Source organism: Lethenteron reissneri, chromosome 18, assembly GCF_015708825.2.
Source record: "Lethenteron reissneri isolate LAM-NWPU_2019-01 chromosome 18, ASM1570882v1, whole genome shotgun sequence".
Classification (NCBI taxonomy): Eukaryota; Metazoa; Chordata; class Hyperoartia; order Petromyzontiformes; family Petromyzontidae; genus Lethenteron; species Lethenteron reissneri.
In genome coordinates this window covers 5,796,681-5,823,486 of record NC_083796.1, presented here as the reverse complement: position 1 = coordinate 5,823,486, position 26,806 = coordinate 5,796,681, and the positions used below count along the sequence as shown (strand labels likewise).

Here is a 26,806-nt window from a genome sequence, read left to right as displayed (position 1 = left end):
AAACATTGAAAAGCTGCTGCTTATGGATAAATATTTACTACAGTACAAAAAAATAATGAAAAGGGTCATAACGCTATTTTTAAAACAGCACATTTCCTTCAAAATATCACCAACTACAAGTCGCCACGTGTCACGGAAAGGGATGCGTTTTTGGAGAAACGTGTCCTTGGTATTGCGGAATGGCGTTGTTATTTGAATGACGGTCTGAAGATGGAGCACACTTGTAAGGTTACATAAGCCCCCATGTGTTCGCCTCATTTAAGTGAATTTCTAGAGAATTGCCACCGCCGTGCCAACTTTGCTCACTTTCAGAGAACATTGGCAGCGTTGCGGTCCGCGCCACTACACGCGAGGCTTGGAGGGAGGCCTAGTTGGCTGGCTGCCTTGTTTTAGATAAAGCTAAAAAGGGGCTGATCTACAGTGATTATTTATCTTGCCCGGGAGGCCGGCTCCAGTGGCACAATGCAAACGGTGGCAGGGAGCGTAATTCTGCAAGCACAAAGGCAGCAGACACGGATGACACGAAGGCCTATAACCTGCAAGACACAAACCTGCAGCATGTGTTTTTGCTCATGCAAAACACGGCGCGGTGTCCATGATAACGTTGCCTAGGGCACAAACACCAACTGTCACACCCTTTGATATATATACATGCAATAGAGGGCTTCATTTGTCATGGAATATTTTCTGGGACACTGCCACCCTACCCCCTCCATACAGTGGGTGGGAGAGGGGGAGGAAGCAGCAATATATTTCTGGAGCTTAGCCCCAGACAGCTCCAGCTTAAATCAAGCCCTATATATATACACAATGTTTCAGTTGAGTCGGAAGAGTTGAGAATGCTGTTCTGGGAATTATTATGGCAGGCCGCATCTCACCTCGCCCGAGATTGTTCTCATTATTTATTAACGTGTTTACAGGATTACAGGAATACTAAGTGCAACAATGTAGAATTATTGTTAGAGGGCGTATCTTGCATTCTAGTGGCAGTGCCTTACGATGATCACCCCCAACAACAAGCGAGCCGAGCGGTGTTTCGTACGACAGCGCTAAATGAAGCCCCTGTGTGTGTGAAATACTGTGTGCACGAGTGTTTTCTTATTTCGGCTGTGCGATGATTGTGTTTGGCTGACCAAGAGTAGCGATCGTGTCCTTCCTAAATTCGTTCCTGCAGAGGCGAAGCAGAAAGCTGGACTTGCCAACTGCGGCATCTCCAGCCAAGACCAGCTTGTAGACTCGGTCCGAATGGGAGGGAGCTCCTCCCCTCTGGGAGCTCTCTTGCTGACACAGTCAAGGAGCCAAAACAAAAACACGCTCATTAGCCCCTCTCCCCGAGCAGGGCCCTATAAAAAGCATCTGTAATTAAGCCATAACATTTGAGCAGCAAAACACATACACACGAATGCACACACACACCACGTGCAAAGAGAGCAGAGGCGTGTTATTATTTTGTCACTCTTCATAATAATAACTCAACCATAAAAACTGTAATATGGAAAAAAATTCTGCAACAATAAACAAAAACCCCAGTGATTTTGGGTACGTGCTTGTTAATAGCTGGGTTTACAATCTACATTAACGCAACGCCCCCTGCAGACCATTTCTGAAAATAGAAGTCAGACTAGATTTAGAATATCATTAAAATGGGAAAAAAATAGACTCCCACAGATTGCACATTAAATTGCAATGTCTCAACAAGGACAAATTAAATTATGTTAAACTTGTCGAATGTACCTACAGCTCTACAGTTCAGTTGCTAAAGACCAGGCAACATAATGAAGTTTAATTCGATCTGAAGTTCCTGGAGAGATGTGTTTTTTGCTATTAATATACTCGCAACCCGCACAGCCAGCTAGAAAAAAATGTGCACCTTATATATAACCCCATCTTTCTCAAAATGTCTCTTGCCTTCTCTGTGCTGTTATATCCAGTAGAGGCACGATCTCAACAAGAAACACAAAACCGGATCCACGCTGTGGGATGTGAGTGACGTCATCCAGACAGGAATCCAGCGAGCAAGCTTTTTCTAATATAATACGAAATGAAACACGGCGCTGTACTGGGCTACTAGGCAACCAGGAATGTGTACGGTCATCCATGTCTGGAGTTGGGCCACCACAAATTCAGCCCAACATAAAACGCTCAACTCCAATCAGCCAGAAAATTAGTTAAATTGGGCCATGTGCGCCGTGGTCCAACTCCAGGACCAGCTGACCTTGAAAATATCATCGTGGCTCAGCCCAGCCCTAAATGGATGCTATTAAACTCCTCTTCCCACTGGCACCTCCGAGCTGATGTGGTGCAGGGTTTGCACGGCACAGATAGCCTTCCATTGGCTATCTTCCGTGCTGAGCAGGAACCAAACGGTGACCCCCGCTGGCCTCGCCAGACGTTATGAATCTACCACGGGACCAAGCAGGGCCAGGGTCGGGGCCTAATGACGCGCTCAGCGAGCCAGACGTCGGTCAGTAACACCGCGAGAATGGTCCGTCGCCGCATCACCCACGTGCGTCTCTTTCCGGTCATCCTCACGGCAGCGGCCTGTGGCTCGCCATCGAACAAAGACGGTCACTGCATCGCGCACTTTCAGATGCGCTTCTGCGGCCGTCTGGAATGTTCTTCCATTCGATATTAGGAGGCCACTAGAACTATCCCCTTTTAAATAGTCTAGATTTAAAACTCATTTATGAAGAACTGCTTTGTTCTCCGTTCCCCCGCAGCTCCGATTAGCACCGTTGGCTAAGTACGGGTGTGAAAGAAGTTCCCCGTACATATATAGGACTCACGCAGAGACCCATAGTTTGTGGTCCTTCCCCCGCACTTCCGATGAGGACGCTTGGTTGCGAGAGAAGTTTGAACATGCACAAGTACGTACAACGCGTGCGACGTCAGCGGTGCGGCTCGACTTTATTCAACCTGCGCCTCCTGACCCGCGAGGGCCTGGCTTGGCACGGCTCTGGATGCGCCAGTGGAAAAGGAGCATGGGGGGGGAGGAGAGGTACCCGTTTGCGGAACGCTGGGATGAAGCGGCGGGACGAGGCGTTGGAGCCGCTGCGGCTGACCGGCGCCGACGGGGCCCACTCGCCGTGTGACAGGGCCACGGCCTTCGCCGTCGCGGGCGGGTCCTCGGCAAGCTCGGGTGCCTGCAATAGAGCCGCGCGCTTCATTAATTTCTGAGCCCTTTGCTCGAGCACCGAGTGCTCTCTGCGCTTTGTATTGCACCACGCGCACGCGTGCATTTTGTTCCGCTTTTATTGTTTGCGCAGAGTGCCCCGCACGCACTTTGAGAACCCATTGTGCTTATTGCACACGGGGTGGGGGACAAAAAAGATTGATGAGTTTATGATAATAAAATAAAATATACCCCGCTTTGAGAAATGAAGCAATCTGCTGACATTATGGATTGCGTGCCGGGGTTCACTTGGCCTAGTTCTGAGAGTGCAGGCTCTAAGTTTGTGCTCTTGTTTTAGGTTGCGAATGGTCAATTTCGGATCACGCTGAATGTTGATCATACATGCAATGTAGGCATGCTGCCTTAATGGTAATAATTTTTATAAACTGTTTTTTTGTGCCCGGTTGACTACGTACAGTGCGAAAGAAGTTAAACATACATACATACACAATGTGGAGAGCACTGGACTTGCAATTCAGAGTTCTCCGGTTCAACCTCCTGACGCGGCAGTTGAAACTATGCTACAAGTTTATTAAATCCCCCAGCAGTACGAAGGGGTACAGCACAGCGAGTCGATCGGCAGGCCGTCTGGTCAGTGTGGGAAGAGGAGGCCAAATACCCTGTCGAGGGGCTCTCTAGAGCTTGCAGCAGCAGTGGGAATGAGAAATTAAATGCTGGGCCGCACATTGATCTTTTACCTTCCAAGCCACGTGATAGTATGTATTGCCGTATTGTTCCAGGTCACCTACAGATGATGAACGTACATACAGGGTGCTTCAAAAATGTTTTTAACACTCATATGGAACTATCGTTTTTAATGGAAAAAACAAGGAATAATACACTGTTACATGATAACAAATGTAATGTCAATAGCTTCAAAAACTCAAGAGTCTCCCACTGGTTCGCCATCGTTGTCAACGTGTGCCTGGAATCTTCTCCAGGTGGTCTCCAGAGCCCAGAGGCAACATTTCTTGTGGTATTGTTACAAATTCTCTGAAGTGTTAACATTTTTTGAAGAACCCTGTACTATACACCGCATATTTACAATTATAATAGATTTGAAGAAGGAGCTGTTATATATTTGTAACAAATATTGTTAATTAAATGTGGTGTTGAAAGGTACACCATAAAAGGGAAACAAATAAAATCCACGCTGTAATAACAATCTAATCCAACGGATGTAATTTACAACCTGTAAAAGGTAAATGCGTGAAAATCAACACACTTTAAAATTGGCAACATATGTTTGTGTCCGTGCGTAGCGGTTAGCGCGCTCATGGCCAACACCAGTAACAATTATCTGAACCAGTCTTGGGCCTCCCCTAGGTCGACTCAGCCTCATTTGAATAGCTGCTGCAGCATCTAAATATCGCAACTTGGGCATGGTGTTGGCCACTCACCTCCTCGTATGCCGTCTCAGCCTTGATAGGTGCTCACTAACAAAATTTGCCCCGAAAGTCTGTTAAAGCTATATAGGGGAATCTTGTGTGTGTATACACACTTCTTGTGCATTTAACAGAGCAATATTGAACCCTTTGGACACTTAAGGGAAACAAAAGGCAGGCAATAAACGTTTGCAGAGATGTATTTGGCTCACATTCACATTACATGTCCATATAAATTTACAAAGGCAGCGTAAAGAAAACAAAAATCTCATGGATGGTAACCAATTAGATAATGCTTCTTTTATAAAAATCGCCGAGCCACGTTGCAGCATGGTTGACATGGGCCTTGGCGCGAGGAATAAAGTGGAGCACCTCGTGCAAGTTCCCACCACAACTCCTACAACCCCCCCCCCCACCTCTCCGCGTGGCCCGGCTCCTGGGCTCCTCCGACCCGTGGGGCTCTCCGGCCGTGGGCCTCGTGGGCAGTTTCCCCACCCGCACTCTCGCTCGCTCGCTACGCTGCGGCCGCGGGGCATAATGGCAGCCACTTATTAAAGTCTGCCAGGTCCGTGGCACTTTCTCTCTTGCAGAGTCCCCACATGTACTAGCCTCCATAATAGAGGTTTTTGGGTTAGATCGCGTAAATATATGAATGTGTCGTTAAAACGCGCCACCACCCGACACAGCCAACTAGTAAGGGTTGTCACGTAAACAGAACGTGGCCAATTCGTCACTAGTACAGCACCACCGGTGTGTTGGAGAGCCAAGCTACAACATTTACAATCCGAGTACAACGTTTCGCCAGTGATTACAACTAGCTTCATCAGGCGACAGCCAAATTTGTGGAGAAATGTACTAGCCTGTAGGTGCTCTTTCCAAGTAGCGCGTACCAGGCACCAACCTGTGCTACCCTCACAATATGCCATGCAGACGAGCGGCACTCACATCGGCGTCGGATGAGTGCCCGGCGTCGACGAAGCTGCCGCCGCCGGCGTCGGCGGCAACGCGCCTCCTCCCGGCGGCGGCCTCATGGGCCCGCGTGCCGCCCTCCTCCACGTCCGTGCCGGCGTCGCTGTCGGCGTCGTCGCGCGCGTCTTCCTGCTGCGTGGAGAGGCCGCTGTCCGACCAGCTGACGGCGCCCAGGCTCTCCGTCTCGCCGCACACGCTCGCCCGCCGCGGGCGCAACATGGGGTCGCACAGCTGCCAGCGAGTCCGCCTCGCGCTCCAGCGGCGAGGCGAGGCACGGGGACCTTGGGGGGTTTTCGGGAGCGTTCGTCGGGGTCAGCGCGCCGGTCATTTTTTTTTTGTTTTTAGTGTAGTCCGCGTGACGACAACCCATGGGGGTCCGGGTCAAAGTCGCCGCTCGGTGGATTTGGCTTCGTCGTTCCAATACGGGCGTGATGGACGACGGGCGTCAGGGGTTGAATCTAGTCGGTCAAGCACAGCCGCACTTTTTTGTACAGGGTCTCGCGACGCAGTTGCCTTTGTACGCTTTGTACTCTAAATCCAAACTCTTATCGCACGCCTGTGCCGAGGCCGAGAAAGCAATTTATTCATTTACTTCTAGTCATTAATATCACACAAATTATAATAGGCAGCCCCCTTTGTCAATCTAGTGCTGGATGAACCCACACGCCGAAGTGAGGCACAAGGCTTTGGTGTACCGTCTTTCACCACGCTCACCAGTGTGGAAGCCTGGTAAAGGAGGGCGGAAGGGGGGGGGGGGTGCCCAAAACCGGCTCTGACATCGCAGACCCGGGTGCAACAGGCACATAAATTCGGGCCTTTGGGTTAATTGCGGCCACCGCTACTATAAATTGCCACGCGATAAGCCACTTGCGTTGAGCTACCATTTGTGGCCAGGTCGCTTCTGAAAAAGAAGCTAATAGTTCAGTGGGCTGGCTTTACCTGGTAATATAAAAGCAATTGTTAAATTTCATTTGTATATACATTTTCAAGCTATTTGTTTACCTTTCCTATACTTTGCACTCCTGATCGAGTGTTTTTATTGTTTGTTGTCGTAACGTTCTGGGTTTCACCCGCCCCTTACTAGAACACCTGTGATAAAAAAGAGCTTCGCAGCTCATCGGATTCCCCCTGCAGTAGAAAATCAAGATTCCCATTCTGAATTGCACACACACCACCGAGCGAACGCGGCCGTCGCCGCGAACGCCCCGCTCGAGCGAATGTCCTCACCTGCCGTCGTACGGCTGCGGGGATCGCCGGGGGCTGTGCTGGCCGTGCGAGAGCGGCGTGCTCTGGAAGGCCGTCGCATGCGGTGGGGGCGTCGCGTGCTGCCGCGAGAGTCGAACGGCGAGACGCACACAAAAGCAAAGATAAAGGTCCCCCCCACACGTGTAGCCTTAACAGACTGTGGGGGGCAAGTGCCGTTAGCGAGCACCTATGAAGGGCCGGCACGGCACGCGAGGGGGAGGGTGGCCAACACCACGCCCGACCGCCTTTGTCTCCCCAGTGGTGATGTCTTTATACAATTTAACAGGTACTGATTTGAGGCTGAGTCGACCTAGGGGAGGCCCAGGACTGGTTCAGATAATCGTCACTGGTGTTGGCCGTGAGTTGGAATCAAACTCGGACTGCCGGGTTCGTGGCACAGCGTGCTAACCGCGACACTACCGCTTCCCATCACACACAAACACACACACATAACCATAGTGATGTCCTGCTCAAGTGAGCATTGAGGGAGAGCTCATCTGTTGTTTACAGCCCTGAAGCCAGTGGTGGAAATTACACGTCCCTGTGGTGGCGGAGAGCCTAAACTAAAACGCGAAAGTAATTTACTTTTTATTTTTTATAAGTGACATGGCCACAGATGATAGTCCAACGAAGTGGCTTATCATGTGGAAATTTATAGCAGCCAAGTACACTAAACGCAGTCATCACTCCTTAACAGGCAAGGAAGTTAACATCTCACCACAATGGCACCCCAAAGGAAAACTAGTGTTGACTTCCCTACAAAGTGGTGAAGTCAATTGTATCGTCATTATATCAATCCCAGAGGGATGATGGGCTGGGGCAACCCTCGTCTAGGATTTGAACTCAACATTCTCATTGCGAGCCCCTCACTTTGCCTCACTAAGCCAACTGGATTCAAAATTTTCTAGCAGTGCAATTTTTTTATCACAAGTTATTATATTTGTATGTAATTTTAAGTCGAAAGAGTGATCAATTGTTTCAAGCGAAACTAGCGTAGCTCAGGCATTGTGCGAGGCGTTTGTTTTAACCGTTGGACTAATTTATATTGCGAATTGGTATATTATAAACTGGATAAAGATTTTTTTTTTTTATTCAACATCGAAAATCTTACATTGGAAGCCGATCTTCTTTGGGAGGAAAAGCTGCTTTCCACCACGGACCTCATGCCATCGTTGCTGTCTTGAATTTTCCGGTTCGTTGCCCTGGGAGAGGGAAAATGTGTTCAGGGTTGATCACACCACTCCACAAATGCCATTTCCAGCATCGACATTACGCGAGGCACGAGCGCACGCGGTAATGGGCGGTTTCTCACTGGAGGACTTCGATTTGTCGAAGAAGCCCAATCCTCTCCTCCGCCAGCTCTTTAATTGTCATCTGCTCCCTGGAAATGACAGATAAAAAAGAATATTTGCTATTAAAAACGATACGAAAGAGAAGAGAGTGAAGCTCTCTGGAGGCCATACACCTCTGCGTGTGCCACAGATGGCCCCGTCAGAACCGTGCCCCTGCTATGACGAGCCGTGAAAAGGGGGATAAAGTTAGCACGTGTACTCCAGCAGAAGCAATTAACTCAAAAAATCCCACACAGCAGGATAATGTCGGAGGGTGGGCTCTTAACTCTCTCTCTCTCTCTGTTTCCACGACCCAGTCTGTGACCTGTAAAAGGGCAGCGTGAAGCTTCGTGCGCCGCAAGGACAAATGAAAGCGCGAGCCCTAAAGCGCTCGGCTCGGTTGGTAATGAGCGTGTACCAGTGGTGAATGTGGGATTTGTTGCCTTGCGTACTGATACACACTCAGGGAAAGAAGGCGCATAATACCACTTACATAGCGTGGCTCCTGCCAGATCCATATTATGATGCAAGACTTCAGATAGCAGCAAAACCTAACGACAGATCAATTGCCATCTAATCTTTATCCCCACTCATAATCCATTATTTAATATAGAGCACTCTTGGCAATAACATCTTGTAAGCTCGCAGCATTGGTTAAAACTGGTCTGACTCTGCTCATGAGACCCTGAACGTCAAACCTTTTCCAGAGTTTTCTTGCTTAAAGAATTGCTGCTGGATAAAGTTGATCTGGAAAGCCAATCGGATGACAGTCTAATTTTTTTTTCATACACGTGCAGAAACAGAACCGAATTCAGTTAATATTTGCATTCGAATACATAATATTTTTGTCATGTTATGGTTAACAACATAGTTGACATTGAAATGTGAAAAGTATGCACATTTATGGTTTTGGATGTGGGTTCGGAATCAAGATGTATTTATTTCAATACGTTTAGCGATACAAAAACGTACACATATATATGTACGAGCACGAGCCGGTAACATCACGAGGATAAATGATAACCAACAAACGACACTGGTCGAGGAATGGCACCCAGAGGGGCAAACACAACCCAGAGGATGACCACTGTAGAGATAGAGCGATGAGACCAATCCTGCGATGATGATGATGATAAAGACTATAAAACAAATTTTTTTTTTATTTACCAGGTAAGGGCCGCTGAGTTATATAGCTGTTTGTCAGAAGCCACCTGGCCACACATGATAGTTCAATGAAGTGGCTTAATCGTGTAGGAATATAAAGCAGCCAAATACTCAAATCGCATGTTTCTAAATGTGGAGGGGAAACCTGGAGAAAAATCCACACGACCACTGGGAGAGACACATGCAAACTCCAAATATACAGGCGTCGGGGTCGGGATCGAACCCACGCCCCTCTCTTGCTTAGGAGGCGAGGCAGATAACAGCTCGGATTATTAAGAACAGCTAATCAACAAAAAAGGCACCCGAGCCAGGAATCAAACTCAGGGGCTTTTTGCTTGGAGGCACAAGTGTTGCCGCCGTGCCGCCCATGACGATCATAGGGTGCTCTGATGCCATTTACTGTTCGAATGTGAGCGTCCGGTTCGTCATCTCCATCTTGAGGGAGTCCAGCTCGCTCTGGATGACCAACACGTTGGTCTGGGCCTCCAGAAGATTCTTCTTTAACTTTTGATTTTCCTAAGGAGGGAATGACATCGTATACAATACCATCACTGCTACAAAAAGACAATGTTTACGTTATGTTATCTGATTATATAAAAGGCGCAGCCTTGCACCTTCTTGTTCTTGTCACTTTTGGCAGGAAGGCAGGCCTCCACGAGAAGCAACTCCAGACCACATTCTCTAGAGGGCATCTGGCCTACTCCTCCATGCTGGCCAGACGGTGGGAGCCCCCCACACTTTACCCCACCAAAACACACAACTTGTCGTTCGACTAACTGTGGTGCGCCTGTTTATACCACCGGGTGGAAATATTTGAAGCAAATTTTTGTTGCAGGAAAACAAACCACCTATTAGCCGACATGCAAACCAATGCTATTTATGTAAAACACCTCGACACGTGTTAATATGTTAATATACGTTATATACAGGGTGCTTACAAAAATGTTAACACTTGTATGGCACCATCGTTTTTAATTGGAAAAGAACAGATAATACACTGTAACTTGATAACAAATGTATGTTACTCGCTTCAAAAAGCCAAACAGTCTGCACTTGTTCGCCATCATTGTCAACACATTGCCTGGAATCTTCTCCAGGTGGTCTCCAGAGCCGGGAGACATATTTCTCGTGATGTTGTTGCAAATTCTCAGAAGTGTTAAAAAGAAAATGCTTGTACGAGTGATTTTTTGTTGCTTACGTTTTCATTATCAAAACGGTTTGTTTAGATTTCACACCTCAAATTATTTGCTCTTCCCCTCAACGCTACCCCCCGGCATGCTCTCAGCGCCATGTCATGGGAGAAGAAATCCATTCAGGGATCTCTCAGCGGCGCTTGATCCTCGGTCAGAAGGAGAATTCCTTCAGGTTGTCTTTTTTTTTAGCTTCACGCATTCGGGTCGAACTTTTCCGCACAAATCTACTTGAAGACGTAACGCCGAGAAGAAATGCACTCAGGGAAGGCCGTTGGGCAGATGGGTTGTATAAGATTTTTTTTAGTTAAATATATTTTTTTATTTTTACGTGGTGAGACAGATGTGTGAATAAAATATACTGTCCGCTCTATCATGACAGTCAAAGCGATATTTTAATCAACTATTTGGAGAAGCTGCGTGATGACAGATGTGCTGAGTTAAAAAAAATATATATTTTAATTCTCAGCGCTGTAATTCAGCCAAATTAGGTAAATAACCAATGTTACAATCGGGGCTTTATTAGGCAGTCATTGGCGAGTGGGGTTGAGACCACCAATATCACTGCACTTTGAGGACCCGGTCTCATCACAGGCCACTGCCTGAACTTGAGGTTTCTCGACGATGCTGGCCCCAGCGCTCTGACCCTCGAAGCTGACCCACAGGTCTTTACTTTCCACGGTTAACGTTCAGTGTGTGTGAATCACACACGCGGAAGAAGGCCAAGGGCGACTCACCAGAGTGACCTCGCCCATTCGCCTCTTCAGTTCCATCACGTCCTCTGCTGAATCGGTACTCCTGGCGATGTTTTCTAACTGCAACATAGCACAGGAAATACGTGCGTATTAACATTTTCAACACGTAGTAGGCTTTCGTGCCCAATATTATCCACAAGAGGGTTTTTTTGGGGTTAGATCGCGTAAATATAAATGTGTCGTTAAACCCCGCCACCAACCGACTCAGCCAATTGGCAAAATATGGCAATTTGTTGGCATGTTTTTGAGTCCTCGAATTGTAAATGTTGTGGGTTTACTCTGCAACACACAAGTATGTTGAACTAGTAACGAATTGGCATGTTTTGTTTACGTGACAAACTTTACTAATTGGCTGTGTCTGGTGGTGGTGGGTTTAATGGCATTCATATTTACGCTATCTAACTAAAAAACAGCCTCTATTATGAATGTATTAACATGTTTCTATATACACATACATACATCATGATGGCCTTTGTGTTTTTGGAGACCTCAGTTGTGTGAACATACAGAAGTATGTTTACAATAAATTTTAAAATAGCCTCCTGCAAAACCATCACTGAATGGAGGGGAAGCCTCCCCATGCTGTGTCAGCCATGGAGGTTTTTGACCATACTTCACCACCCTTGCCAGTGCCAGTTGGTAAAGTTGGGGGGCCAGGATCAGTAAAGATGTCAGAATAGGATTTACACTTTCTGGCAATAAAACAGGAGGTGTGTTAAGATGTGTTAAGATGTTCATACACCAAGAAAAAAGAAACCTTTGGCAAGGCATCAAGTTCGCATTAACCACACGAACTTGTGGCAAACAAACATGCTGTGATAATAGATGGCATTGTCTTTGAAACTGCCTACACCAGAGATAGTCTTCTTTATGGGCCTTGTCTCACCGGTGTTAATCCAGAGAACGCCAAAAGGCGAATAGCACCGAGACAATGGCAAGTATCAGAGCAACGTATAGCTCGGGTTGAACAGTTATATCCATGGGACATTTTTGGCAGTGTCAAAATGATGAAAAATATGAGAATAGGCTTTACCCTTCCTGGCAATAAAACAGGTGCGAAAAATGTTTAAACACCAAATGGCTCTTTGGTTCTTTCGGTAAAGTCACGTGGAAAATAAAATCAAATCATAATAGAATACGACGTTTCGATCGCAACACAAGCAACCATCATCGGGTAAGAATGAATGATGAAACACAGACACGGAAACAACATAGGCAGACACATGCAGAGAGAGGCACACACAAAAACACACCGGGCGAGACACACACCAAGACAAATCTTCTATCTGCATGTGTGTCTGCCTATGTTGTTTCCGTGTCTGCGTTTCATCATTAATTCTTACCCGATGATGGTTGCTTGTGTTGCAACCGAAAAGTCGTATTCTATTATTATTTTATTTATTTCTACGTGACTTTACCGAAAGAACCAAAAAGTAATTCCTGCAGTCACGAAAGCTTCGAAACCAAATAGCTACCTATTGTAAGGCATTAACCACACGTACTTGTGGCAAAGCATACACACAAATAGGGTCTGATAACAGACATCTTAACACCTGTTTTTATTGCCAGAAAGGGTAAGAGCAAATTCGTATATTTTTCATTATTTTGATACTGACCAAAAGTTGCGAAAGATAGTAAAGCCATCGCTCGCGCTGACGTCGGCCGCGGTCACAACTTGAACCGCTCTCATCAGGTTTGCGACGCGGTTGACTAACCACTACACCACCACTCTCCTGCCATTACATTGATATATTCTACACATATTTAACGTATACAGTTCGATGCTGTAAATCAATCGTACATTATTTAAGAGTGTTCCTCTCCCAAATAACTTGCAGACAGGTAACAGCATCCGGCTTTAAAGTGCTGCTGTAAAGAAACATCAAAGGCAAAGATCCCCTGTATATCCGTAACAGACTTTTGGAGCAAGTGCTGTTAGTGAGCATCTATTAAGGCCAGAACGCCACTCGTGAGAAACATCAGACAAACAGACACACGCGGTGGGGACTTGTTAATGGCCTCTTCTATTTTAAAGGGTTGGGGAAACACATCGCCTTAGCTCGCGGGTTTATCAATCTGTGCACCTGTTTCAGCTTTTTGATTGCCAGCTTCAAGTCAGTGGCTTCCCCCTCGTAGTGCCGTTTCAGGTCGCCGATCACGTGCTCGGCGCGTGCGCGCTCCTGGCCGACGCAGACAACAAACACCCCCGACACGCTCGTCAACAACACCACCCTCAGAACGGAACAACGACGCTGACGGGCGACGTTTTGGGCCGTTGGCCCTTCTTTGTAGCAGAGAGAGAGAGAGAGACGCCAGAGAGATGAGCGAGTAATAGTTGGAGGAGACTGCAGGATAAACACCGTGGGGCCCCCCTGAACTAAGTGTAATTTAAAAATTGTTCTTAGATGAACGATGTTAATCTTAAATTCGCACGTGAACGGTTACCCTTTAGCAATGGACAACCCCTTCAAAAATGTAAATATGTGCACATAAACTCGGGGCACTGGAAAGTGAAGCCACCATCTGCAGATCGCAGGTTGGTGCCGTCATTTTACGAGCTGGGAGGCTCAATGACTCCATGTTAGAGAATGGCCTGTGGAAGCAAAGATCACAAAACTACTTCTGAAATGTTTTCAATTCACCTCTTATCTATGCTAGGGGGTCATCAATTTCCCACACAGCTGCTAGGGAGAGTGAAATGCTCATCGCATGGCAATCGAAGCAAGATGTTACATTTTCAAAGCCAGATATTATCAAAATTAAGAGCAAAACTATATTTAATATGATTGGGTTTTTTGTTGCTGTTGTTGTTCATTGTGCATTCATTTAGTGATCAGGCTGGGGCACTCAACTCGCTGTGCTTGAGAACAAATGTTATAATCACGGGTGGCTGAAACCAGATTCAAACCCAGGATGTCAGTGATGCCAGCTCAGGAGTCTGTGGGTCTCTCAACGAAGTCCGTGTGCTTTTTTTGTGCAAGCAAGCCGATGGAGTGACCAGGTTGTTTCCATCAACTCACCACACTGGAGAATGTGATTTGACCGTTGGTTGGTAGGCAGAAATTTGTATTCAAACTCTTAGGTTTTTTTGGTAAAGTCACATAGGTGAAAGTAAGTAAATAATAATAATAAAATAAGAAATAAAAAATAAATAATAGAAATAATGATAGGAATAAAATAATAAAATAAATAAGAATAGAAATAGAAGAATTTTTTTCTTTTGTATTTATTTATTAGCAACTTTTAATATTTATTTATTTTTACCTACGTGACTTTACCGAAAGCTTCAAATCTAGAATTTGCATTCAAACCCAGGATATCTTAGTGATACTAGCTCAGCCCTTTGACCTCTGAGCCACCCGGCCCACTCGGTCGCCTCTCGAAGCTGTCGAACTTAGCAGCCCGGTGGCACGAGGCTGGCACGGCAAGGCTGCGCACTGAAAGCACCACAGTCTAACCTCTTTGCGGATCTTCTGTCCGTGCGCCTCAAGTCGCTGCTCCATCTCATCGTCCATCTCCCCCAGCCGTTCCGCCGTCTGCTCCTGAGAGCTGCACCGTCCCATACACACAAAAGACAAAGATCCCCCGTGTAGCCTTTAACCGACTGTTGGGGCAAGTTCTGTCGGCGAGCATCTATGAAGGCTGGCATGACACACCAGGTGGGTATCTGACACCACACCCAGCCACCTTTGTCTCCCCAGTGGTGATGTTTACACACCACTCCAGGTATTCATTTGAGGCCGAGTCAACCTCGAGGGAGGCCCAGGACCGGTTCAGATAATCGTCACCGGTGTTGGCCGTGAGTGGGAATCGAACTCGGGTCGCCAGGTTCGTAGCGCAGTACGCTGCACTACCACTCCCCTCATACATGCATACACCCATACATGCACACACACATACGTAAAGACATACAGGATATATACACACACACAATATTTTTTCAAAACCAAGCAATAGCTCAATAAGACCATGAGTCTCAAAGGAGAACTGGGATACAAAAGAAAATACAAAAGCAGATACAGGGAAATAAAACAGTGGAAATCATTTATATATGTTTCAATGTGAAATATAAACCCTTAAACTGTACATCAGTTGAACGTTTTATAGTATCATTAGAAAAATATATAAGATAAAAAAAGATAGAAAAGATACCGGGAAGCAGTGTTAGCGCGCTGCGCTATGAACCTGGCGACCTGCGTTTGATTCCTGGCAAAGGCTAACATCAGTGGCAAGTGACATGTGAACTGGACATGTCCTCCCTTCCCTTCACCAACCTGCAACTAACTGAGCAGCATGGTGAAGTATGACAGAAAAAACCCCATAACCAACAATGATATGGGGAAGTCTTGATCCATTGGTGGACTGAGACTGGCTGTAATTAATTAAGAGAATCAAGATACAAGTTACGTGAGGTGGAAGACAATGATCAAAAGCATTTGCATTCAGATTGTCTAAGCGATGTATCAAAATGATCACAGGGACCTGGCCGAGTAGGAACACGTTGTTTAAATGTTGAAAAAACAGAGCTGCGCCATTGTTCCAAGTCTTGTGACGAGTCATCGGTGAATGATTGGATATTCACTGAAGGCCCAGGCAGTCATTAAAGTGACGGCTTTTCCTTCCGCTACTCCCATCGCTCACTGCCGGAGCAGCACAAGCTGTTATTACTCGTTCATTTATTCACGTCATATTCATCATTTTACCGACTTGCCTGGAGAGAAACACAACTTAAAAACACATTATGTTTTAGAGGTACATTTCTTAAGCCAACGTCTTTTGACGCTTTTATTTGACAACACTTTAATACTGTAATTGTGTCTCACAGTTCTTTTTTTCTAGAGGATGCTGCACTCGGACCGGTTGGCCACGTTGCTTTTTAAGGGGCGTTTCAAGCGGCCGTAAAAACAGGCTCTCGCGAGCAGACCCGCGTAAACCGTAGGGAATTACACTCAAAAGTCTGCACAGATGGGTTCATGAATCCGCTCTCCGCACCGACTTTCCCTGGCCACCTTGCAGCCCAGCGGAGTTCGGGAGTTTCATCAATCTACGCGATCCAGCCACTGTGGCGTTGCCTGCCCTTTGGGGACAAGAAGCAGAATTACTTTGGGCCCCCCCCCTCATCTTTACATTTATAAAATCCTCAGTGATATTACAGATGAGAACTAGACAATAGAAAGAACTGCTAGAGAGATGAGAGACATGTGGACAAAATATCGAGGTGTAATGCACATGAGAAGAAGTCCTGATGCAGGCAGCGATGAGAAGGAAACTATTTGGACACGTACGTAGGATGGACATAAACAGTAAAATGTAAAGTGTGTTGTTCGGGTAAAAAATGGAAGGAACCGGAAAGAGGGGAATACCTAACAGAGAATGGCTTCAGGATAAAGGAGATTGGTGCCAGATATATAAATGCGCTACTTGAGCATATTGGCACAAGACAAATGACGAAATGTGCAGCGGACACCTACGGGGCAATCAGATGACAGACGAGAGCTACAGATGAGATATAAATTGCAGTGGCAGGAAAGAGTGTAGATAAAAGAAACATAGAGCGAAATGAAAGAACGAAGCTGCAGACAAGATAGATATCCAAGGAGATGAATTAATTTGTTCATATTAATCGTCTCTTTATGTTTATTACGATCCAAATTCAAGATGACATCTGGTGCATGCCCACCTATGTCCACAATTCTGGTTGTCCCCAAGCCTTTTTGCTCAGCTTTCGTCTAAATCACGCGCGCCTGCCCTGCCTGGCTCGAGCGCGCAGGCGTTGACGTTAGACCCAGGCAAGCGGCAAAACGACGCGCGCCGGTGTCGTACCGCTTGAGTATTGCCGCGACGCGCTCCGTCTCGGCGCCCTGCCTCTCGACGGCTCCGAGCAGGTCGCGCACGACGCGCTCGTAGCTCTGCAGCAGGTGGGCGTCCGAGGTGGCCACGATCTGCTGGTAGAGCTCCGCAATGTTGTCCTGGCTGCAACAAATTTTTTGTGTTTTTTTTTTAAACAAACGCAAGAGGAACAAAGCAGGTTATTAGGGGCCGTTCGTAAATGACGTCACGTGATTTTGGACGATTTTTGACCCCCCCCCCCCCCCCTCGTCACACGGCGTCACAAAAAGTCAGACCCCCCCCCCTCAAGTATGACGTCACAAAGCTCTGCCCCCCCCCCCCCAAAAAAAAACACATGCTTCAAATCGCTTTAAACTATTGTCATTGTAGTGCGTATTTAATGAGGCGCTGCACTCTGATGTTGTAGGAGGAAACATTTATTTAAAAGTCTATTTAATTAAGTAGAGTGTGTTGACTGTATTTATTTAAAGTTGCGCATTTTTACGTGACGTCACATTTTTAAACCCCCCCCCCCTCGTCACACATCGTCACAAATGTCTGACCCCCCACCGCCCCAGGTGCGTGACGTCATTTATGGACGGCCCCTCATCCACTCCAGTACTACCATGGTCTACATTTCTGCGGTTACAAATCTCTTTTGTGGTCAAATTAAGCCAATGCACACTACACGCACCTGATGGTTGGAAATCGCAGAAAGCTGTGCCCGTACAGGGGGTGGGGGGGGGGACGCAAGGACTGGTTTGGAGTGACCTTCAAGTTGTGTCCTTAAATTGCTAAATATTATCAGTAGAGGGCAGCAGAATTTCTCATTCCGTAAAGAGGTAACAATGACCCAATTCCAGAAAATGCATTTCCCTTAACCAAGCAATTTGTGTGCCTGCCTCCTCCGGTTATACATCTGTGCACATTCAGCGCAACACATCTCAAGGCACTTTCGGTCTGCGAGCATTCCTTCACTGTCACCCGAATTACAGCAGCGGCTCACAACATCATCAGCTCCTGCATGACTCCCTCCAACTTCACACCACGATGTTATCATTTACGGTGTCCGTGAGTCAACAGAGCACTGGTCACACCATCCTATCTCACCCACACCCAGTGAGAGCGTCATTGTTTGGAGCGTTCTTTCCTACTGCTGCGCTCTTGCACTTGTAAATAGCAAGGGGGCAGTAAATTGGTATCACTAGGAATTAAAGTACACAGTATGTTTCTCCTACAACGCGTATTTTCACAACGTGAATTGGATATAACGCGATTCATGTATGATAATTGTTTTTTTTACCCTTTTATCTGGCAACAAAACTGACACCTTTTTTACGAGGAGTCATGTTTGCATAGACCACAATACCTGCAGTCATAATGCAAACAAAAAACATAACTCTGATAATGTATGCACTGTCCTTGAAGTTGATTGGTCCACACCCGAGACAGCTTTCTTTAGAGCCTAGTCTCACATGGTGTTGGACCAGATGACGCCAAAAGGCGAACAACTCAAAGACAATGCACCATCAGAGTATGAGAGCTCGGGGTAAGCATTTACACCATTGGAACCTCACCATTTTTACTGGCAAATGAAGTTGCAATGGCGATTTTTGTAGTTAGGGAACACATTTTTTCACGACGCGGATGCGAATTGGACATCACGCGATTGAGCGAACAGAACTATGCCGCTCGAGTAGGAATAAGCGGTTGGTTGTACGGCTGCCACGGCGAAGCGTCGCGCGAGGCGGGATGCTGCTGGATACTTCCAGATGCTCCCCACGCGCCTCAGTCTTTGTCCAGCCTGCGTACGCATCTCACGTGTTTTGCCCTATATTATTCATTTTAACACGATTTTTCCACAAAGCGGTGATCTTCAGGAACACAACTACTGCGTTATAGGAGCACGGATTGTACCGTGTTGGACACACACACGTTCGTTACACTCTTGTACGAATGTGTGAGTAGCAGGTCACAGTGCGGCAAAGTTCACTGATGTGCTGCTGTACTTCTATGCTCCGAACCTTCACCGAGCTGGTGTCGGGAATTGACAAGAGGGTGCACGCGTACGACTCTGCAGTTTGGACATGTAACAAGAAGAGACGGTGACAATCTGGAGTAAGTGGTCATGAAGGAACGATTGAAATGGAAACGAACTCGAGGTCGCACTGAGACGAGATGGCTGGATGATGGAGTGAAGAAGATTATTGGGAAAAAAAACTGGATGGACGGAGGAATGGAGATACGGAGGAGGGATGCTACGATCGTGAGAACTGGATGAAGAAAAAAAACCTATCTGAAAAATCGCTGAAGGTTGAAAACGACCTCCATAGAATGAGCGAACGGGAGAGTGAGCATGTAAAGATGAGGCCGCCTTACGCTTAAAAATGGAAATGTCTCAACACATTTGGCTGCCCCTAATGTATATATACTGCTGTAGAGATTACACCGACGTTGACATTATATTATAATATTCCATTCCAATGGACATCATTCAAGGTATTCTGAGGACATTTTGCCGATATGTGAGGCTGTCCCTGACTTTACACCGCCACTACACTACACCCCCACCACGCTACACCCCCACCCCCTACACCCCCACCACGCTACAGCCACCTTCTTCCCACCCTCTACACCCCCACCCTCTACACCCCCACCCCCTACACCCCCACCACGCTACAGCCACCACCTTCCCACCCCCTACACCCCCACCCCCTACACCCCCACCTCTTACACCCCCACCACGCTACAGCCACCACCTTCCCACCCCCTACACCCCATCCTCTACACCCCCACCCCCTACACCCCCACCCCTTACACCCCCACCACGCTACAGCCACCACCTTCCCACCCCCTTACACCCCCACCCCCTACACCCCCACCACGCTACAGCCACCGCCTTTTGGACTTTGCCTGGTAATTTCTCTCGCTTGTAACCCCTCCTAGCAATGTAACATTGGGTCGAGCCTAGCGACCAGCGCTGTTAGCCTCCAAGCTCATGGGAAATGCCCACCTCGCCCCTTTCTTTTCTAGAAGCATGCACGCGTTTCACCAAGCCATAAAAAAACACGGACGCGCCCTGCGCATGTATTTAAACCATCGTAAAACCACGCGACGTCCATGAGCACATGCTGCGATTCCCACACCTATCTTCGTCGGCTACGTACGGCGCGAAAGAAGTCCAACAAACATGCAGTGCACACATTGCGAGGGCGAGGCATGCACTTTGGAATTGTTCATGTACACCGCTAGTTTGAACCCTGGCAGTGTTACACTAAGCGACAGATGAAGGGAACTGTGGATCCATACGTGTATTGTGACCTTATTTCAATTGGGGGTCATGCCAAAGCTCAGTGTGGGGAGGAGGGGGGGCACAGCCATCGTTAAACAAACGCTGTGCAGGATGAGTAACGACACGACCTCTGCGCTCACATATCAACGCACATTCCGCTACCGGCTCGCATTCCCCTGTGTCTAGAGAGGGAATGGCTGCCACGCACATCGCCTACTGCAATTGTGCTCATTTCTTGATTCTAGATTTGAAGCTTTCGTGACTGCAAGGATTCATACTCTTAGTTATTTCGGTAAAGTCACGTAGGTAAAAAATGAAATTAAAATTAATATTGTTTTATTTTTATTAATTTTAATCTCATTTCTTGACTCTAAGAATTTAGTAGGAGGGCTGATCCTTCAGCAGGGGGCATAGCCACCTCTGCCTCTCCTCCATGCTGTGAAGCTGTTCATGGATCAGTGGGGGGGGGGGGGGGGGCACAAATCAGAGACATCAGAACTACAATTAAGAAAAGTAAATAGGCTGGGGCAGGACACATCACGAGATGGGATGAAGCCCCCCCCCCCCCCCCCCCCCGATCTGACTCGGCTGCTGACGGAGAGACTGCCAAAAGATTTCGATTTAAAGCTTTCGTGAATACAGGGATTCATATTCTTGGATCTTTCGGTAAAGTCACGTAGAAGGGAAATAATAAAATAATAATAGAAAGTACATTTTTTAAAAATGTCTCTTCTACGTGACTTTACCGAAAGAACCACGAAGACTGCCAAAAGAGTTAAGACGTGCAGTAGGACGACCGCTGCGTGGAGATGGAATGATGATATCAGTTCCTTGAGCATGAGGAGTGAGATGGATGGGAACGAGGTGAGCAAGCCCTCATCCAGAAGTGGATATACAATGGGTTAATGAGCATCATTATTATTTTATTCTCTATCCGTGCAAGCTCATGCATTGGGCATTTTGCAGAGGTCTTTTCTTGCAGCTGTTTCAGATGTACTGTTTTATCCATTTCACGAGCATAATGAGAATTCTATAATCATGATGATCAACTGCAGCAACTTCAAATGGAGTAAAAACATTTAAATTATGAAAAGTGGCGACTATCTTGATCAATCATCTGTAAAGTCTGGGGGTTTTTTTTCTCTCTTCTGAAAAGACAATCTGGAATATTGCCTTCAAATCCCCAAGTTCAACAAGCAAACGTTTGTAATCCATGCTGCATCTATCCAATTAATAAATAAATTCCAGCAGTAAATTGAAATGTTAAATATGTTCCAAGTGTTATATTAACTCACAGAGAGTGCTGCCATCTGTCCAAGTGCTGCCCATATATCTATTTTTAAGGATCTTTTATTTGTTTTGTTGATCGTGGGAAAATTACCAAGTGTGGTGTGATGTTTGCTTTACTATGTCTGTGTACTGACAGATCCCTGTTGCGTGGTTTCCAGATTCATATTTTAGTCAGATTGTGCCCATATTTTTATATTAATTGTATGTAAATGAGTATGAATATACAATTACGTGTTTGAAATTCCTAATTCCGCATTTTGTACATTTTCACAGTAACCCATACAGACTAAACATTTAACATATTTTACTTAATTAGGTGAGTAAAAAAAACCCGTTATTTAACAATTCCGAATCTGACATTGTCATTATGGGAGTCGGGTTTTCTGACCCAAAAGCAAAGCAATCGTCAAAACCGCTCAGACGTGTCCCGATAGGCAGCTCGAAATTGCACGGGAGATTTGGCCAAATAAGACTCAGTTGCAAGTGATTTAACCATTCAATGGCTAAATTACAGCTCAAACTGACGCCTTCAAGTTCATTTTTGGGGCATCGTCCATGGTCTGGCGTTCTTGGCCACAGTCACACGCAGGAGAGAATCTCTTTCATGTATTTTCTCCACTTGTGCATTAGGTACCCTATCTTGCGTGGTGGCATACATAACCATCATAAAGAAGGGCACACGAGTACTATCAAACACTACAACACCAGGCAAATAACATGCCATTGCCCAGAGTGGCATCGAGAATATACGAATGATTGCAGCGTTAATATATATGTTGGACTTCTTTCGCACCGTACGTAGCCAACCGTGCAACAACAAACTACAGCGGTCTATCATCCACAAGCGATGCTGCCGTGGTGACATGGTTTGCACACTTCATTTTGCAATCCGGAGCTTGCCAGTTTGATCTCCCCGTGTGGCCCTTAAAACAAAGGACACGTCAGTTTTAGTGCTCCCGCTTCTGTTCACCCAGTAGTACAGTGAGGGAAAAAAGTATTTGATCCCCTGCTGATTTTGTACGTTTGCCCACTTACAAGGAAATGATCAGTCTATAATTTTAATGGTAGGTTTATTTGAACAGTGAGAGACAGAATAACAACAACAAAATCCAGAAAAACGCATGTCAAAAATTGTATAAATTGATTTGCATTTTAATGAGGGAAATAAGTATTTGACCCCCTCTCAATCAGAAAGATTTCTGGCTCCCAGGTGTCTTTTATACAGGTAAAGAGCTGAGATTAGGAGCACACTCTTAAAGGGGGTGCTCCTAATCTCAGCTTGTTACCTGTATAAAAGACACCTGTTCACAGAAGAAATCAATCAGATTACAAACTCTTCACCATGGCCAAGACCAAAGAGCTCTCCAAGGATGTCAGGGACAAGATTGTAGACCTACACAAGGCTGGAATGGGCTACAAGACCATTGCCAAGCAGCTTGGTGAGAAGTTGACAACAGTTGGTGGGATTATTCGCAAATGGAAGAAACACAAAAGAACTGTCAATCTCCCTCAGCCTGGGGCTCCATGCAATATCTCACCTCGTGGAGTTGCAATGATCATGAGAACGGTGAGGAATCAGCCCAGAACTACACAGGAGGATCTTGTCAATGATCTCAAGGCAGCTGGGACCATAGTCACCAAGAAAACAGTTGGTAACACACTACGCCGTGAAGGACTGAAATCCTGCAGCGCCCGCAAGGTCCCCCTGCTCAAGAAAACACATATACATGCCCGTCTGAAGTTTGCCAATGAACATCTGAATGATTCAGAGGACAACTGGGTGAAAGTGTTGTGGTCAGATGAGACCAAAATGGAGCTCTTTGGCATCAACTCAACTCGCCGTGTTTGGAGGAGGAATGCTGCCTATGACCCCAAGAACACCATCCCCACCGTCAAACATGGAGGTGGAAACATTATGCTTTGGGGGTGTTTTTCTGCTAAGGGGACAGGACAACTTCACCGCATCAAAGAGACGATGGACGGGGCCATGCACCGTCAAATCTTGGGTGAGAACCTCCTTCCCTCAGCCAGGGCATTGAAAATGGGTCGTGGATGGGTATTCCAGCATGACAATGACCCAAAACACACGGCCAAGGCAACAAAGGAGTGGCTCAAGAAGAAACACATTAAGGTCCTGGAGTGGCCTAGCCAGTCTCCAGACCTTAATCCCATAGAAAATCTGTGGAGGGAGCTGAAGGTTTGAGTTGCCAAACGTCAGCCTCGAAACCTTAATGACTTGGAGAAGATCTGCAAAGAGGAGTGGGACAAAATCCCTCCTGAGATGTGTGCAAAGCTGGTGGCCAACTACAAGAAACGTCTGACCTCTGTGATTGCCAACAAGGGTTTTACCACCAAGTACTAAGTCATGTTTTGCAGAGGGGTCAAATACTTATTTCCCTCATTAAAATGCAAATCAATTTATAACATTTTTGACATGCGTTTTTATGGATTTTGTTGTTGTTATTCTGTCTCTCACTTTTCAAATAAACCTACCATTAAAATTATAGACTGATCATTTCTTTGTCAGTGGGCAAACGTACAAAATCAGCAGGGGATCAAATACTTTTTTCCCTCACTGTATATGTATCTACGCCGCAGTTCGTCCATAGAGAGGTGACATGAGGTGGGATACAGTGTGGGTAATGCCACATCTTCCGAAATGCTTAATCAGCATAGAAGAGTAGGCCAAATATACTCTATATGGGCTATTTTGAGCTTCCTCCGGACAATATACAGCGTGCTTAAAAAATATTTTAACACTTATATGGGACTATCGTTTTTCATGAATAAAGAACGGATAATACAATGTAACATGATAACAAATGTATGTTAACAGCTTCAAAAGGTCAAAGAGTCTCCACTTGTTCGCCATCATTGTCAACGCGTGCCTGGATTCTTCTCCAGGTAATCGCCAGAACCCGGAGTCACATTTCTCGTGGTGTTGTTGCAAATTCTCGGAAGTGTTCACACATTTTTTTAAAGCACCCTGTAGTTCCAGTAAGTGCAGCATCAAAAGCGATATACAGTACCGTAGTTACATATCACAAAAATCACTTAACGAGCAGTGTGGCATTCAATCAAATAGTATTAAACTCTTGGAATATGTTTCAGGCCAAAAACAGAAAATTGGCCTATGAACAAAATTAATACACATTTGCATTTTATTTATATGTGGAGCACAACACCAAGTTGTGCTTAGATGCGTTGTTACCCACGACCCTTGGCTATGCTGGCTCTGTGCTCATCAGAGGTCGCAACCGGGTACCCGATACCCTACCCGATACCCGGCTACCCGTACCCGGCTGGGTACGGGAAGCCGTTTGCGACCCTGGTGCGGCCGGGTACGGGTAGGCTCTGAGTCACTGGTGAGTCACCGTTTGTCACTCATTTCGGGTAGGGTACGTGTACTGGTAGGGAACGGCTACCCGTACCCGGTACCCATTTGCGACCCTGGTGCGGCCGGGTACGGGTAGGCCGTGAGTCACTGGTGAGTCACCGTTTGTCACTCATTTCGGGTAGGGTACGTGTACTGCTAGGGAACGGCTACCCGTACCCGGCCGGGTACGGGTACGCATTTGCGACCCTTTTGCGGCCGGGTACGGGTAAGGAATCAAAATCCGTTTGCGACCTCTGGTGCTCATCAACCCGGAGCGCGCACATGGTCCACGATGCGAATTGAAATTGTAAACGCCAAGAAAAACAAGTAAACCCGTAAAAACAAAGTTTTTCACTATAAATACTTTATATGCGTGGCATCGGGGCGGCTAGAGTCTTCTTGTCCTCTGGCTTGAGATGGCTGCCACCTATGGGTCAGATGATTGTCTGGCAGCATTAAACAATTGGTAATTAAATATTTAATTTTTTTTCCCTAAACAGTGTAAAATTTTGGAAATCTTTTTTTCACGAAAATGCATTGTCACGCACAACGAGTCTGTGTGCAAAATGTCAGCTCGATTGGATCACGGGAAGTGGGTGAAAAAACGACCGAAAGATTTGCACGATCCTAAGCAAGCAAGCAAGTGAACTTAATATAAAGGATTTAAAAAATGCCACCGACCCGCTCATCGTGCGCAGCCCGGTCAGCGTGTCCGCGAAGTCGTCCCACGCCGCGGGCTCCTCCTGGCAAGACGGCGCTCGCTCGAGCCTCTTGCAGGTGTCTCGGGGCGACCCGGACTCGCCCTTCACCTGGCTCTTCACCTGGCCCTTCCCCTGGCCCTTCACCTGGCCCTTCACCTGGCCCAGGGACGCGGCGATGCAGCTGAAGCCCTGGGAAAACTCGCGGAAGTCGATGGCGCCGTCGCTGTCCGCGTCCAGGTCTCGGAAGAGCGCGTCTGTCTGAGCCGGCTGAAGCCGCAGCTCCTTGCAGATGTCGGAGAATTCATCGTAATCGATGTCCCCCGAGTGGTTGGTGTCGCAAGCCTGGAAGAGTGAGTTGAGGTCCACGTCCTGCGGCTGTTGTTGTTGCTGCTGCTCATGATCATGATCGTGGTGCTGCGGCCGAATCCGATCACGTCCCACATTCGTTGTGTCCATGTGCCCATTCGCTCGTCGACTCCGCTTAGTTGAAGGTCTGTCTGCCATCAGGATCGAGTTGGGTTTAACGCCGCAGCGTATGGGCGATAGTAGTCGTCGTCGTCGTCGTAGTTTGTTGTTGTTGTTGTGTGCACTGCGTAAATGCTCCAATGACTTCCTTTTACGCACGCGGCGGTTGGATTCACGGTCTGCGAACGCAGCCGTGGAACGGATCCACGTCGCTCGCTAAACCCTACAGCTGCTGGACTTCTTACACTCTTAGACAACCCCTCCGACAGCAGTACTACCCCCGTACACACCAGTTGCGCGCGAACAAGGCAAGCGGTACCGCTGTTGCAGCAGTTACAACTTTGAAAACTGTTGCTTTCATCAAACTCGCCGCTTTGGCCGAACAGCGCCGTCAAATGTTTGCCTGTGTCATAAAACAGCCTCTGGGGGGTGTCCCTGTCTGCCTCTATCCAGTTCAGCTCAAGCAAGCAGCAGCAGTCACCCCCACCACCCACCTACCCCACTCTCGCCGTGTATGCGAATTAGTGACAATTATCATCGCTGAACGCTCGCCTCGAGCCAAGCCAGCGAGTCGTGGCGCTGCTGTTGCTGCTACTTCGGTGCAGGAGAGTGCTAAATAACAGCACGACACACGTGTACACA

At 46.9% G+C, this 26,806-nt stretch overlaps 1 protein-coding gene across 1 annotated transcript in view; it reads right to left on the bottom strand.

Annotated features, from left to right (window-relative positions):
• The window catches only part of RASEF (RAS and EF-hand domain containing), a 35,016-nt gene extending 8,210 nt beyond the window's left edge, over positions 1 to 26,806 (bottom strand). The window contains 13 exon segments of the mRNA XM_061553554.1: positions 1,134 to 1,281; positions 3,003 to 3,143; positions 5,503 to 5,757; positions 5,759 to 5,807; positions 6,754 to 6,851; positions 7,883 to 7,973; positions 8,084 to 8,152; positions 9,667 to 9,782; positions 11,194 to 11,271; positions 13,296 to 13,391; positions 14,670 to 14,760; positions 17,035 to 17,184; positions 25,680 to 26,806. Of these exon segments, the coding sequence (XP_061409538.1) occupies positions 1,134 to 1,281; positions 3,003 to 3,143; positions 5,503 to 5,757; positions 5,759 to 5,807; positions 6,754 to 6,851; positions 7,883 to 7,973; positions 8,084 to 8,152; positions 9,667 to 9,782; positions 11,194 to 11,271; positions 13,296 to 13,391; positions 14,670 to 14,760; positions 17,035 to 17,184; positions 25,680 to 26,203 (1,906 nt within the window). The 5' untranslated portion in view covers positions 26,204 to 26,806.